Source organism: Lepus europaeus, chromosome 4 (assembly GCF_033115175.1).
Source record: "Lepus europaeus isolate LE1 chromosome 4, mLepTim1.pri, whole genome shotgun sequence".
NCBI lineage: Eukaryota > Metazoa > Chordata > Mammalia > Lagomorpha > Leporidae > Lepus > Lepus europaeus.
The window spans coordinates 18,091,642-18,108,158 of NC_084830.1; the positions used below are offsets into that span (position 1 = coordinate 18,091,642).

At 49.0% G+C, this 16,517-nt stretch overlaps 1 protein-coding gene across 6 annotated transcripts in view; it reads left to right on the forward strand.

The window, feature by feature from the left end:
- The window catches only part of MTSS1 (MTSS I-BAR domain containing 1), a 171,348-nt gene that overhangs the window by 15,774 nt on the left and 139,057 nt on the right, over positions 1-16,517 (forward strand). For all 6 annotated transcript variants that reach the window (XM_062188005.1, XM_062188009.1, XM_062188006.1 and 3 more), the window contains exons 2-3: positions 9,000-9,061; positions 13,019-13,092. In XM_062188005.1, coding sequence (XP_062043989.1) covers positions 9,000-9,061; positions 13,019-13,092 — 136 coding nt within the window. The remainder of the gene's footprint in view (positions 1-8,999; positions 9,062-13,018; positions 13,093-16,517) is intronic.

The following is a 16,517-nucleotide window of genomic DNA, read 5'->3' on the forward strand; positions in this document are numbered from 1 at the left end:
ATGGATTTGGTGTACGGAGCGGGAGGGGCTTGGTCCATTTCAAAGAAATGTAGAATATGGAGCACACCCATCTTACCAAAAAAAAAAAAAAAAAAAAAAAAAAAAAAGAACCAGAGGTCTCGTTGGAACTGTGGGTGCCTGGAAACTGATCCACAGTGGCCAGCACTGTCCCTTTGAACTTTCTGAGTGATGGAGACAGTTTAAATAACCTCATATGGCTAGTGGCTACCCTATTGGACGGCTCAGGGTGGGCCAAGGAATGCTCACTGGCAGAGGCCTTAAAAAATGGGCTGGCTCCGAAGATCGGTTGACTCGAAGATCCGTTGATGTGTCGGCTCAGTTCTTTGTAGGATTTCAAGTGGAGACACACCCATGTGTCAGAAAGCAGTGTGGGTATCCAACCTAGGACCTAGGGAGAAAGGGAAAGTTTTAAGCCCTGGCTTCCTCCAGGTGTGATAGTTGCAAATGGAGCACTTCACCAGAGGAAAAGTGAGGAGGGAGCATTTTTTTGTGGTTAAATCTTCTTTTCTCATGGGCACATTTATGACTGGTGCACTTGGGAAGTGGGTGAGAGTGGGCGGGCCAGGAAGCAAGCATTGATTATCACCAAGGCTGTCATCCGCTTGATGGACAGGGGTAATTAGTAGATTAGGCAAGCCCCAATCAGAGAATAAAAGCCCAGGAATGGTATTTATGATGGATGGGCTCACCCCAGCCCTTTCATCTGAGGATCTTAGGAGCCCTTCATCTTGTAGGATGGGGTGGGGAAGGGTGGTTTGGGGGGACGAAGCTGTGACAGGCAGTCACAGGCCCTGTCCATCATCCTGCACACCCACTTCTGGAAGCCGAGTGGATTTCTGCCTCGTGCTTGAAGCAGCGAGGGTCTAACTGTGCTCTGGCTGGGGCAGGAGGTGCCAGGTTCTTCTCGAAGCTTCTTTGCTTTTCGTTTCCCTGAAGTTTGAGCTCGGCAGGAGCTGTGCCTACGTAGAAAAGGGTGGTGCTGTCGGTTGCATCCCTCATGCTCACCCTGCTAAGGTTCCTGCAGACCCGGGGATGTGGTGTGTTGGCAGTAACCAGCCCGAGATGCTACAGAGAAAGTCAGCTAAGGGATGGGCATTTGGCCCAGTGGTTTAAGCTGCTGCTTGGGACACCACATGGCACATTGGAGTGCCCAGTTTGAGTCCCAGCTGCTCCACACGCATCCAATTTCTTGCTAATGCACCTGGGGGCAGCACTGGATGGCCTGAGTGCTTAGATTCCATGTGGGAGGCCCAGGTGGAGTTCTTGGTTCCTGGCTTCAGCCTGGTGCAGCCCTATGGTGGGCATTTGGGAAGTGAACCAGGGGCTGGAAGATTCTCTCCCTCCCTCCCTCCCTTCCTCTGTCCTTCACTCTCTCACTCCGTCATTCTACCTTTCAAATAAATACATAAAGCTTAAAAAAAAAAAAAAAAAGATCAGCAGCAAATGTCCACGAGAACACCTGGAGATGAGACAAAATCGCCCATAATCGTAGCACGAGTAATGGCAACTGTGAATATTTCTGGCGTGTTTCTGTTGAGTTTCTTTTTGCACAGTTTTTTGGTTTTCTGTTTTCTTATATTCGTGAGCAAGGCTCCTGACTGTTTCTAGGGGGGCTTTGTAGTCCCTACCCCGGGCCTCTGTTGCTGTCAGCACATGTGCTTGGCCACCTGCTCTGGTTTTTCTGGACTCCCACAGACCCCAGATCTAATGTGGGGCCCAGCCCAGCATGCTGTCCGAGCCACTTTCTGCAGCCCCGAGGCAATTGGGACCGGAGACTGGAATTATGTGTCTGACTGCTTGTGCTTCCAAGAATCGGGGTAACCTGCACTGCACAGTCACACTTCTGGCCTCAAATTCCAGCCTGAGCCACTTCATGGTAACCTCTTTGGGCTCTAGTGGCCCCAGCACCTGCCTCAAAGACTGCTGTGAGCAGGTAGTGAAGCTGCCAATCAGGCTGTGCCCTCAGTGTGGCTGGCAGCAGTGGCAACAGGAGCACTCATGAAACACGTGGCTGGGTGGGCACTGGGTGCGGCCGTTAAGACACCACTTGGGATGCCCATGTCCCTCGTTGGAGTCCCTAAGTTCGAGTCCTGGCTACACTAACAATTTTCTAGTTTCCTGCTAATGTGTACCCTAAGAGACAGCAAGTGATGGCTTGAGGAATTGGGTCCTTGCCACTCAGGTGGGACACCTGGATCAAGTTCCTGGTCCCTGACTTTGGCCTAGCCCAGCCCCGACTGTTGACAGCATTTGGGGAGTGAACTTGGAGATAGGAGCTCTGTCAGTTTGTCTCTTTGCCTCTCAAATAAAAGAAGCAAAAAATAAAATGCATAGGTAAACACGCAACATCCCAGGCCCCACCTCTGACGGGGCAAATGACAGCAGCATTTTTACACGCTCCCCAGGGGATGGGTATGTAAGTAGAAGCTTGAGGAGGGCCTGTTTGTATACCTGGCACCTAGCAACGGTGCAGAAAGCTGGTGCTAAATGATGATGATGGTAGCAGGGCCTTGGGAAGGTACCTGTCCAATCCTATGTCCTATAGCTTGGGCCATCCTCAGCTATGACCACTGGGGAGCCAGCCAGTCTGGCACCTTCTGGGCAGGACACAGGCCTTGGAATTGGAACCTAGTAGCTCATCCCTGTTCTCGTTAGAGTCCTCCCAGCTCTCTGGCTCCTCTCGCGTTGCTGCTCTCCCTCCTACACAGTTCCTTGTGTGGCAGGGTGGTGTCCAGTTCCCTCAGCTGTCCCTGAGGTCCCACTGTCACTGTGGGCCAGGCTGGGAGAGGCAGTTGCTGCATTATTTACGGTGCTCCGTTAACCAGCCGTGCGATGAGTTAACACAGTTTATTCTTCCGCAGCGTGTGTGGGATGCCATCCTGGGCCTCTGTTTAACACAAAGCAAAACAAAGCCAAACAGAACCCCCAACCAGCATGGCTATTGGCTGGCTCTGGTGCCCTGGGCTGGGCCAGTGGCTTGCCCTGGCCTCTGGTTCTGGGGGCGAGTCGGGGATGTGGGGGGAGAAGAGGAGGGGTCTCATCTGTACGTGGGGGTGGGGATGGGGATGGGGAGGAGATGCGGGAGGTCTTCTTTCTCCGAGAGGGACCAGGCTGCTGCCCAGTTAGGGACCTATCGACCAGTGTCTCCTGTCACCTGGCTGGTTTGGAATTCACGCCACTCACTCCCTGAGGGAACGGCTGCTTGATCTTTTTTCTGCTCTTGGCATTGGGGGTTCACTGCCAGACCTCGCCCTTGAAGGCTGCCCACGGTCACCCTGTCCACTCTGCCTGCTTCTGGCTCCTCTCTGGGGTGAATGCACCGACGGTGTCCCTGAGAAGAGCTGCCCAGGGTCTCTGCTTCCTTGTCACTGTGCCAGCTGAGCCTCTGCCCAGAAGCGCAGAGTCTGTCCATGTCCCCCAGTTTGGAAAGGAGGACCACAGGCTCAAAGACGGTGAATGACATGACATGAGAAATGGAGGAGGGTGTGTGTGTGCAGCTTGTATGGGAGGGTCGGTGGGAAGGAGGTGCAGCAGAATGTTCTGGAAGAGGCGACATTTGAGCTGGGTATGAGGGTTGAGTAGGAGTTGCTGGGACTGCGGAATTCCCCTGGAGGTGTGGAGAGCAGACAAACGCGGGGTGGGTGTGTGTGGTGTGTAGCGTGTGGGAGCCGCTGGATGGTTGCACAGGTGTCACTTAGATGGTCTTCCGGGGAGCCCCATCTCCCCCTGTGGGGAGTCAGGCTGTCACACGGCGTGGTCAAGGTATCCTCTCTGCATTTGTAAGCAGTCTCACGTTTTATTCTCTTTTCTTTAATGGGGGCACTTTTCTTCCCAACCCGGTGTGATCTGAGTTCTCTGTTCAACGCATTGTGCAGGGTTCCAAAAATCCCCACTCTCCTCCCTCAGACATCTCCAGGGTTCCTGGGGGAGGAGTCCTTTCCCCTTTGCCTCTGGCTTTGGACTTAGACCTGAGTGCTCAGGGAGACTTTGGTTTTCTTTGATTTGGTTCTGTCCCGGGAAATTGTGAAGCCATTGTGTGCTCACTGGTGAGCTCGGTGGTGGGGGAACGTGTGCATTCCTGGGACAGGACAAAGTCAGAGACCTCAGAACGAAGGCTTGTGGCCCCTCACCGTTGGCGGCTGCAGATGGGAAGATTAAGCACTGTCTTAGAGTTGCCTTCCAGGAGTGTGCCAAGCTCATCCAGCATCTTGATTGCACGTCTTTTTGGAAACTCAAGTTGGGTCTCCTAAGTCTTGTGGTCAGAACCTCTTTTTTCTCTCTCACTTTCTAATCTTTCTCCAATTACATTCCCCTTCCTTTCTTGTATCCTCCAAGCTTTTACATTTTTGTAGTAAAACTACTTTCAGGTGGGTAAAAACTTTTCTTTTCCTTGAAAGAGACAAAAAAAAAAAAAAAAATCTGGAACAACCCAAAATCACCTTGCCTTTAAGTTTTAATAACATTCACACACACTCCCCCACCCCGCCTCTCAACAAGGAGGTTTTTGTCTTCTGTTCTTAGAAGTTGATTTTTTTTTTTTTTAAGAATCCATTAAATTATACATTGCCTAAACCAGGTGGGCCTGCCACTCTGATAGACTGTCAAGTGTCATTAAGTCAGTGCTGGCTGTGTGGGTGTTCGTGGGTGGGGAGCTGTGTGCCCTACCCCTTGACTACAGAGGAGACCCTCCTCTTGTTGCTAATTCGGTCAAGAATGAAATGCGGCTCCACGCGGGGGCAGATAAGTGCTTTTTAAAGTGGTTTGAGCCCTGGTTTTCAGGCACACTCGTCTTGGGGTTGAAAATGCCACCCCACCATTTACCCAGGAGTGGCAGACAAATCGTTTGACATCTCACACTCAGCTGCCCTGCCCGTGTCTGCCTTTACTGTGCTTAGCTCAGAATGCCTCCTGCCTTGGCTGGTCTGCGCCTGGCACTAGGAGGGAGGGCTCCAGCCTGGATGGTGGTCTGACTTCGAGAATTTTCACCATGTCTCCCAGTGAATGTCCTGAATGAGGTTAGTCCAAGGAGCTTGTAAGTGCTCAAGTCCAATAGAGCAAGTGTTGATTGAGCACTTACTGTGTCCCAGGCATTGCACCAAGTACTTTTTATGCATGACCTCATTCGTTCCTCACCCCAGCCTAAACAGTGACTTATTCCCATGCAGAGGCCCCGTGTCTTGCCCTAGGTCGCATAGCAAAGAGCTAAGGTTCATGCCAGGAGGTCAGGCTCCCTAGTTTGTGTTCTCTCTTCCTTTCTTGTATTCTCTCAGTGCTCAGTAATTGGTGGTGGTGGTGTTGGTGTTGGTGATGGGATTGTTTGTTTTTATTATCACTGTAGGGAAACAGGCCCTCAGAGGTCAAGTGGCGTCCCCAAGCGCATCACTGGCCAGACTCTGAGTAGAACTCAGAACTTGGTGCTCCCTGCGCGGGCCTCTGGTCACTCTGGCATGTTCTAAGTGGGTGTGCCTCACCCTTTTCCTGACAACTACTGGTCATCTCAGTGAGCTTCTCCGTAGATTCCTGGATAGAGGGAGTTGGTGCGTGGGAGATGAGCCCCTGGCTCCCAGGTCCCTCTCCCTTGTGTGATGAGAGATTCCTTTGCCGAGCAATAGATCGGGCAGTGTTTCTGAGCATCCTCAGGCTTTTCCAAAATGTTCTCATCATGGCTGTGGATCAGAAAGGGAAGGGATAGCCAGGCAAGACTGGAATTAGTCGGTGGAAACTTGATGCTTTGAAGCATGGTTGGGGAGGGTCCAGCCCACGGGCCATATAAGGCCTGCAGAATCATTTGGTCTGGCCTTGCTAAGGAAACCACAGGGGGGACTCGAAATTCAGTAAATCTATAGCAGGCTGATTTTAATGTAATAACTTTGTATGGCTCATGAATGATGTTAGATATCCAAATGGCTCTCGGCAGAATAAAGGTTCCCCATCACCAATTACTGCCCCCTGGTCAGGTCTCCAGTGGCCAGAGGACTCTGATCTCAGCCCTCTGTCTTCAGTTGCTTGGATATAGATGTAGGATATACTTACTGGGTGTCATAAAAAAAGATTTATTTATTTGAAAGGCTGGGTTATGGGAGGGGTAGGGGGATAAAGAGGGAGAGAGAGAGGTCTTCCATCTGCTGGTTCAGTATCCAAATGGCTACAATGTCCAGGGCTGGGCCGGGCCAAAGCCAGGAGCCAGGAGCTTCTTCCAGGTCTCACGTGGGTGTAGGGGCCCAAGCACATGTGCCATCTCCCACTGCTTTCCCAGGCACATTAGCAGGGAGCTGGATCAGAAATGGAGCAGCCAGGACTTGAACCTGCACCCATATGGGATGTAGACATTGAAGGTAGCACCATAACCCATTAAGTTACAAAGCCGGCCCTGGGTGGCACAGTCTTTATGGGCCTAGAATGGTGGCCCACACTCTTGCAAGGAATCATTTAATGTCAGTAAATACACTTGTATAGTTCTGCTCTTATGTTGAAGAAATCCCTGGTGCACAAACACAGGTTGGAGGCCATGTGGTGACAAAACCTGTGCCTGAGTGTTAGTTGTCACCAGCTAGGGGATGGCTGCCGAAGGGCCTCTGCCAGTAGCCAGTCAACCAGGATCCCTGCCCTCATGCAGCTTAGTGTCCTGTGGGAGCAAACTGAATCCGGGGACCTGCACATTGGGCCATGCAGGTCTCCAGTGTGCAAATGCGGAACTAGAACTGATAGATATGATCTGTTAGCGTGTGTGAAGCTAACGCTAGGGTTTGGGTGGACTGTAAGCTCATGGAACTATTGTTGCCCAAATCTCTAATTTGATCTCATCTTTTTTTTTTTATGTAGTGACTTTGTTGTATTCATTAAAATGATAGATGACTGTTATCCAACAAAACAAAACAAACCCACACTACTATAGCCAGGGAGGAAAGCACCAAGACAAAAGAAACACATTGGTCCAAATCTTAGCTCCTAGAGAGAATGGACAGCGAGAGATGTGCGTCCTTAGGTGATCCTCTAAGAAGCATTCTTTGTATGCATATCACTTTCCAAATAGGAATATGTTTAGTTTTACTTTCATTTAACAGAAAAAAATGATACTGAAGTCAGATTGAAGGCATTGCTGCACATCAGCTGTTTCCTCACTGAAAGGTATCAGTTTCTTTGACCCTGGAAGGCAGTGGGTTCTTTCCTTCCCTCCTTCCCTCCTTCCCTCCTTCCCTCCCTCCCTTCCTTCTTTCCAAGATTTCTTTATTTATTTGAAAGGCAGAGTTACAGAGAGGCAGAGAAAGAGATCTTCATCCACTGGTTCACTCCTGAAATGGCTGCAACGGGCGGAGCTGGGCCTTGATCAGGAGCCAGGAGCCAGAAGCTTCTTCCAGATCTCCCATGCCAGTGCAGGGGAGCAAGAACTTGGGCCATCTTCTACTGCTTTCCCAGGCCATAAGAGAGCTGGATCGGAAGTGGAGCAGCTGGGACTACTAGAATTGGCCCCCACATCGGATGCCAGCACTACAGGCTGAGGCTTTACCCGCCACACTACAGTGCTGGCCCCAGCAGTGGTTTCTTAACTGGGGTGGTTGTGCCTCCTAGGGCACATCTGGCAGTATGCAGAGACATTGTTGGTCATCCCAACTAGTGGGAGTGGATGCCATTGTTGTCTCGTGGGTAGAAGCCAGGGGTGCTGCTAAACATCCCATAATACATAGGATATTTAGTCCCCACCCCCTGAAATATGTAGCCCAAAGTATCATTAGAGGTGAGGTTGAGAGACTGCCATAAAGGTAAGACAAAAAAGATGATTAAAAGCGTGAAGGAGGTGATATCATTATGTATTTTCATTCAGTTGCACTTTAGACCATTTTGATTGGACTTCTGTAACGAAAGGCGTGGTGATTAACCTCATTATGGTTTCCCCTTCTTTTATCAACAAAATCAAGAGGTAGCACATGTTATTTTTACCTTGTCAGGCTTCCTAACATTTACATTCTGCTCTGTAACCATAACCACCAGGTGTTTGGTCTCATTTCTGTGTTTATGATTTGTTGCCACACCCTGTCTCTAACCATGGTTTCCCCTTTTCTGGGTTTATTTTGAGTCACCCCTGGTGGGTTGGCCATTTGATCTTGATGTACGTTTCGTGTGTTTAGGAAGGGAGGTGTCAGCCCAAGTCTGGTTTGCCTTGGTCAGAATTGCACGTGCAGTTTTGAGCATGTGCCCGAGTGCCATACGTAGAAGAGGAGGCGAGAGATGCTGGGTGGGGGTGTGGGGCATGAAACAGGATCCCATGGAGGGATGGGATTGGATAGGGGACTGGACTTTGAGAAGACTTCACGTGGAAACAAGGTTATTGGTCTTAACTCTGCCAGCTGCCAGCAGGTTAGAACCAGAGCCTCATGAGCATCAAGGGCAGGTGGCAGATACCGGCTGCCGCGGGAGGGTGATGGCTCCCTGTCAGCTGAAGTGTGCTGGGGAACCACCTGTCGCCGTACCATCCATCGACGTTGGGTGTTGGCCAGCAGCTGAGTGGCTATATTTAGATAACTTTCCAACCTTGACATTCTGATGGGCTACTTGTGCTTCTCGGTTGCCACCTGTCCTGGGGAGGAGCCTCAGTCAGTCTGCTTCCCTCCTCCCTGCTGTTTGGGACAAGGCTGAGAACAGCCAGGGCTGTTTTGCATGAACAAGGGATTCGGGATGCATCCTTAAATGTTCTAGACTCCTTATATTTGGACCCACCATCTGTCAGCTTAAGTCTGTATATTAGATCTTGCCAAACTAGGGCCACTCCGTGTCTGTAGTGTTTACAGGGCCTAAGCACATTTTAAGCTCCTTCCTGGGCCAATGCATGTGTGTAAACTGGGCAACCTATCATAGACACCGCCGAGGAAGAGACAGCATGCAGAGGTTGTTCCCTGTGTAGCTGGAATCAGGTGTTCTGTTGATGTCGTAATCGGATGTCTGTCGCAGTGTGACTTACGGATGACTTTGTTTCGTTGTAGGGGAGCTATCCGGTTTGGGAAGATTTCATAAACAAAGCAGGAAAGCTGCAGTCCCAGCTTCGGTAAGTAGAAGCATGTGTTCTGCAAGCAAGGGCAGTATCCTCAGACAGAGTGGAGTGGGACTGACGGAGATGCGGGCTGGGGTTCCTTTGGCAAGTCAGAGAGACCTGTGATTTGAGCATTACCATTTATCAGCTGCGTCCTGGCCCCTGGTCCCCATTATGTAAAATGGATCACCTGGCTGCTCTGCCAGGATTTTGAGAGTCAAATGAGGTATTCTATGTAAGGTCACGGTGGGCAGCAGGTATGTAGTGCTCACTCTGTGCCAGGTGTGTTAACTTGTTTAAATCTCACACAGCCCTAAGAGGGGAGTACAGTTTTTATTCCCATTTTACTGATGAGAAAACTGAGGCACAGATTAACTACATAATTTATCTGCAGTCATATAGCTAGTAAGTGACAGAACAGGGATTTGAATTTAAATAACCTGGCCCCAGTGTCCAAGTCCTTGTCCATCCTGCTTACCCTGCTTAGAGAGTTTAAACCTAGTGTTAACTGTTGGGTAATTCCACGTATGTTGGGTGGGGAGACTGACTGTAGATGGGTAAGGGGGACCCTTCTGGGGAGGTAGGAGGTGGGAGTGTTCAAGCACTGCATTGTGGGGATGGCCGCACAATGTTACATTTGCTAAGGATCATTGAATCATCCACTTAAAAAAAGGTCAATTTTAGGGTATGCAAATTAGGCCTCAATAGGGCTGCTTCGAAAACAAACCAGATCTCCTGCGGATCTCACAGAAGCTGTTGTTGCCTGGTGTGCGCTTGTTCAGAAAGGACCATTGGATGCGAAATAGAAAGTGTGTCAGCATCTGCTAGCCGAAGCCACACCCTCGGTGGGGAGAAGGGGTCTTGTTGTGCTTAGTGGCCCATGAGGGATGGGGCATTCAAAGGAGTAATTATTTTGGTAATCCCCATAGAGAGGATTTGGGGGGAATGACATTCGTTAATTTGGGTGGATGAGGGTGGTTTGGATGAAGAGAAGGTAGGTGTTTTCCTGGAAAAACAGCCACATGCATGGCGGAGGTCTTCTGTAGGACAGCAATCAAACATTTGACACATTTTGTCAACTTTGCCTTGTTTGGCCTCCTTGTTTGGCAGGTTCTCAGGGCTGGCCGAGCAAATGGTTCTCATCCCCTTTACCAATGAGGATGTGAAAGCTTAAAGTAATGAACTCATCGGCCAGCCTCATCCCATAAAGTAAACTTACACAGTAGCCCTTTCCCCACTGGTACGAGGAACATTTTGTATTTTTACCAATATTCTGGGCTTCTTTATTATTTTGTCAAACCGAGACATGGCTTACAGCACTATAGGGGCTGCATGCGTGTGGTGTTCATTGACTTTATTTGAGGAAGGATCAAGTTAAGACTACAGAAGAGGCCGTAAATCTCGGTGTGTTTAAGCTGAATCACTCCTCTGTGTTGCCAAGGGTCGCGTGTTTGCTCTGCCCCTTCAGAGAAGGCCGCAATGTCTTGTAGCTGCATCAGACAGTGAAATATGACTGTCATCTAAAAAGCTCTGAATTCCTTAAAATTGCCCACTGTCCTAGCTTTCAGTGGAACCTGGTGATCGTGTAATATGCCAGGCCCTTTTACTGCTGGCTCGTGAAATTTGGATGATTGGCGCAGAGTGAATGGGAATCAATCCCGCCATTGTGTCAGATATTAATTGCAGATCAGAATGAGCTATTTATAAATCCCAGCATGTTTGATAACCGGAACTTTTCCAGGGTTTGCATTTCATATGAAATCTTTAAAAATAGACACACTTCTCTGTGTGTGTATGTATATGTCATTGTTTTCAGAAATTTGAGCAGAATGTTTCTGCGGTGCTGGAAAAATACCAGGCCTCATTCTGAAGTTGGGGTGTTCGGGACTATTGCTCAGGTTTTCCCGGGGACCACCCCGGCACCTTCTAGGAAGCCTTTGTTTCATGGCCACTGTTGCTTCTGTTCAAAGATCATCCCCCATCCCCCGCCATTTTGATTTCCTTTCTAGTCCTTACTATACTCCTTCAGCAGTTCCGCATTCTTCAGAGTGCCTGGTACAGATGAGATTCACAGAAACTGTAAGTCCAGTTGCGAAGTCCCTGTGTGCTGGCTCTGGGGTTGGTTATTTGGGACCCAGTGCCCTGGCACAGGCATTGGCAACCCTTCCTTGCATGAGGCCTTGAGTCTAGCAACCCAGTAGACCACAGGGTGCTTGAGGCATCCAACTGCCCACGAGGGGTCAGGAATCCACAGTGATTCCTAGGACAACAGACAAGTGTATAAGTAGACGTCAGAAAGTTCATGGAAAATGGAACTAAAGGGTAAGTGTATTTTGGTGCCAAAACAGTTTGGAAATCCATGTAGTGTTTTCATAATGTACATTTCCTGTGTTCTTTTTGAAGACCCCTCGTGCATAGATTTCAAATTTATTTTGTACCAGAATGAGCTTCTTTTGATTCTATTTTCTTTAAGATTTATTTATTTAAAAGGCAGAGTTAGAGGGAGAGACAGTCTTCCACATGCTGGCTCACTCCTCGAATAACTATAACAGCCAGAGCTGGGCCAGACTGAAACCTGGAACCTGGAGCCTGGAGCTTACTCTGGATCTCCCACATGGTTGTCAGGGCTGGAGGACTTGGGCCATCCTCCATTGCTTTCCCAGGCCATTCTCCCACATGGGTGCAAGAGCCCAAGGACTTGGGCCAACTTCCACTGCTTTTCCAGGCCATTAGCAGGGAGCTGGATCGGAAGTGGAGTAGCTAAGACTTGATCCGGCACCCATATGTGATGCTGGTACTGCACACAGTGGCTTTACCCATTACGCCACAAGGCTGGCCCCTTAATTTCATTTTCTATGATCTTTTCAAAGCCCCTTTGTAGTAATTTCTTTCCATTCTCAGCTTTTAGGAATTTGGAGGATCCAGATGCAACAGTGTCCTAAAGTTTAAAAAAAAAAAAATCCATTGAGTGTAAGGTAACTTAAAAATGTTATCTTGGCCGGCGCCACGGCTCACTAGGCTAATCCTCCGCCTGCAGCACCGGCACCCCAGGTTCTAGTCCCAGTTGGGGCTCTTCCAGTCCAGCTCTCTGCTGTGGCCCGGGAAGGCAGTGGAGGATGGCCCAAGTGCTTGGGCCCTGCACCTGCATGGGAGACCAGGAGGAAGCACCTGGCTCCTGGCTTCAGATCAGCACAGCACGCTGGCCGTAGCAGCCATTTGGGGAGTGAACCAACGGAAGGAAGACCTTTCTCTCTGTCTCTCGCTCTCACTGTCTAACTCTGCCTGTCAAAATAAAAAAGTTACCTCAAAAAAAAAAAAATAAATAAAATACCAAGTTGAGAAATAGTATGTCAGTTTTATTATAATTAGGTTTTAGGGAGAAAACTCAACACTGCCGGGATCTTGCCTTGCAGAGGGTCAAACCTGGGCCTGTAAGTCCTGGTATTGGGATACAGCTCGGTGTGAGCTAGTCATCTCCCAGGTCACTTTGTTTCAATGACCTCAGTTTGCCATCCCCAAAATGACTTGTTTGGACTTCATGATGTCTCTCCAAGATCGAATCATCCCCCCAATTCATATGCATATATATTCTGGTTCTACTCTAAGATTAATTTTATTTTGTTTTATTTTATTTTTATTTAATTTTATTAATCATTATTTTGTAATGATTTTTTTTTGAGGTTGAAATAGCTGTCTTTTCTCCTTTGCAGGATTTTTCCTGGTAGTCTTGTTACGTTAGTCGGGAGAAATGGGGTGGGAAGAACTACCAGCAGTTGTAATCAACCAGGGAGAACTGGATATCATAGGAGTCGAACAAAGTGGGATGATCAAGCCAGTGGTTGTCTTTATCCAGTTGAGTTGTTTCTCCTAGAAGGTTCCATTTTTCCATAGCAGAGGTTTTAGCCCCAGAGCTGGCGTTAGTTTGCTAGTGTGAGACATAGCTCATACTTTTGTTATCTGTTTGCATTTTAGGACAACAGTAGTAGCAGCAGCTGCCTTCTTGGATGCCTTTCAAAAAGTGGCTGACATGGCCACCAACACACGTGGTAAGCAGATGGAGGGCCAACTTCCAGCATGAACTGAATGCAGCATGCAAGGCCTTCCCCACGATGGCTTCCATGGAGATACAGCTTAAGTTACCAGAGCTTAGCTGACTCCCATTTTTCATTTTTAAGAACACTATGGGATTCCACATCCTAGAAGTAGAACTAGCTCTCCAGGTCATAATGTACCAAGAGGAGGAATGGGAAACAAGAGGGAGCCCCGTGTGTTCCTCGCTCACTTCCCTGCCCGGAGAGCCTTAAGCTTTGCTCTCGGATGTTGTTTGTTTCTCCCTCCTTGCACGGGCTGTCCTGTGCTTTTCCTGTCGGGGCGGATGGACCGTTTTCCTGGGTTCCCGTCAAACAAGGGACCCTGATATCCTAAGGCCAGTCTCCTGTTGGCTCTTCTCTATTGGTATGTCTCCCACACTTGACTCCACACTGCTTGAGCTCAAGACCGTGACTTACTCATGCCTGAGCCACGCCCCCAAAACAGTGCCTAGCACACAGTGACCGGTGTTAAAGCATGTTTATTCAATCCATGGAAACGGGGAAGTCTTTTGAGAAAATCTGATGGTGTCAGTGAATAGCAAATCATACCAAGAATATCCTTAACTTGTGGAAGGTATGAGAAGAGTGATGACACGTATCCACCACTGTGCATTGCCGGGAGTGCGGCCAGCCTCCATTCAAAGGGAGGGCGCAGCCATTTCATCACAATGCAACCGCTCTCTTCTGCCACCTGCCTTTCTGGGTCTCCTGGTCGCCCCCACAGCTGTGCTCTCATTCTCTTCATTGTTGTGGAGACGTTGGGAAATTTGGGGGTTGGGGGGTTGCCCCGAGTCGCCGCGTGGGAGTTGAACTTCTGTGACCTGCATTGCCATAGGTGCCTCATTTAATATTTGAATGTGCAGTGAGGACCCCCCTGATTCATTTTGGAAACGCAGATGCCTTTGCACGCCCTCTCAGGGGAGCACAAAAATCAATACATTACTCTGCTTGTCCTGGTGGAGCTTGCATTGAGTGGGGAAAATGAGGTGTGTAAACACAGAATGTCATTGCAGAAATAATATGTTTGGTACGGTAGTAATGGTGGAATAAAGTGCTAGGGGAATAGGGGAAAGTGAGCAATTAACTCGGCTCCGGGAGTCGGGGAAGTTTCCCCATGGGAGGTGATATTTCTCCTCATTGCCAAGATGCCAATGGAGTTTCAGAAGGTCCCCTGGGAGAATGTGACAGAGATGGCAGCTCCGTGGTTGGTTCTTCCGGGTTGTCAGCTTGGTGTGGGACTGAACCGACATCTTTTTTCAAAACCTTCTTAAAAATTATGACATAGTTTAGATGTGTCTGTTATAGTCACTTTAGAAAATATGACCCTAAAGAAAAACTTAACAGGTAAGCCAGTGTTTGCCATTATTAATATCAAGTCTCAAGGCTGGCACTGTGGCGCTGTAGGTTAAGATGGCCACACCCAGATGGGAGTGACCTGGTTCGTGTCCCGACTGCTCCACTTTCCATCCATCCAACTCCCCGCTAATGCACCTGGGAAAGCAGTGGAAGATGACTCAAGTACTCCCCACAACCCCCCCCCCCTTTTTTTTTTTAAAGAAGATTTATTTATTTGAAAGAGTTACAGAGAGAGATAAAGACAAAGAAGTCTTCCATCCACTGGTTCACTCCCCAGATGGCCGCAACAGCCAGTGCTGCGCCGATCTAAAGCCAGGAGCCAGGAGCTTCTTCCATGTCTCCCATGCGGGTGCAGGGGCCCAAAGACTTGGGCCATCTTCTACTGCTTTCCCAGGCCATAGCAGAGAGCTGGATTGGAAGAGGAGCAGCTGGGACTAGAACCGGTGCCCATATGGGATGCCGGTGCTTCAGGCCAGGGCTTTAACTCGCTGTGCCAGATTGCCAGGCCCGGGCCCCTGCAACTCATGTGGGAGACCTAGGTGGAGTTCCAGGCTCATGGCTTTGGTCTGGCCCAGACCTGGTTGCTGTGGCCATTTGAGGATTGTTGTAGCACATGGAGGATCTCTGTCTCTCCATTTCTGCCATTATTTTACAAAAAATTACTGGGTCTGTTTTATATTTCCTTCTTCAGATTTTTGAGCTGGATCGGCCATCCATATCTATATCTTCTTAGAATAGATACCTGAATATAGCCTTTATTTTACTTTATTATTTTATTTTTTAAGTTATTTTACTTATTTGAAAAAGTTAGAGAGAGGTCTTCCATCCGCTGGTACACTTCCCAGATGACTGGAACAGGCAGAGGTGAGCTGATCCGAAGCCAGGAGCTTCTTCCAGGTCTCCCACATGGGTGCAGGGGCCCAAGGACTTGGGCCATCTTCTACTGCTTTCCCAGGCCACAGCAGAGAGCTGGATCGGAACAGGAGCAGCTGGGACTAGAACCGGTGCCCTTATGGGATGCCAGCAGATATGTGAACCAGCAGATGGAAGACCTCTCTCTCTCTGTCTCTGTCTCTGTCTCTCTCTATCTCTGCCTCTCTGTAACTCTGTCTCTCAAATAAATAAATAAACCTTAAAAAAAAAAAAAAACCCTGCTCTATAATTTTGAAGAATTTATATATCTGATGTTGCATTTTTGAGGCTCTGTGATTGATAATGTTATTATATATGTAGTTAATTTTTAACAGTTTATTTGAGAGGCAGAGAGAGAGTGAGCGACTGTCTACCAGTTCCTTCTCCAGTTGTCACAGTGCTCTGGGCCAGAAACTGAATCCAGGTCTCCACTGTGGGTGGCAGAGACCTAATTACTTGCGCCATCATCTGTTGTCTTCTCAGATGCACAGTAGCAGGGAGCTGGAATCAGGAACAAGAGGTGGGCGTTGAACCCAGATGTTCCCATATTGGATGTGGGCATCCCAACCAGTGTCTTCAGCACTAGGCCGAATGCTGGCTTCTTTGTCCATATTTTAATGTTTAATTATTTGATGGATCCCATGAGATGGACTGGAAAGGTATCTCCTGTGTCTCCAGTTTCCCCTGGTAGGAACCTGACCTTTGGAAGAGGCTTCCCAGGGTAGTTCTTGATGGGAAGCCGTTTGATTTCAGGTCATGTTTAGTGATGCTAGAACAGTTTATGTTTAGAATCTATATGTCCTGATATAACCTAAAAAGATGTGGTTGGGCTGGCGCCATGGCTCACTAGGCTAATCCTCCGCCTGCGGCGCCGTCACCCCAAGTTCTAGTCCCAGTTGGGGCACCGGATTCTATCCCAGTTGCTCCTCTTCCAGTCTGGCTCTCTGCTGTGGCCCGGGAGTGCAGTGAAGGATGGCCCAGGTCCTTGGGCCCTGCACCCGCATGGGAGACCAGGAGAAGCACCTGGCTCCTGGCTTCGGATCAGCGCAGTGTGCCAGCCACAGCGCACTGGCCACAGCGGCCATTGGGGGGTGAACCAACGGCAAAGGAAG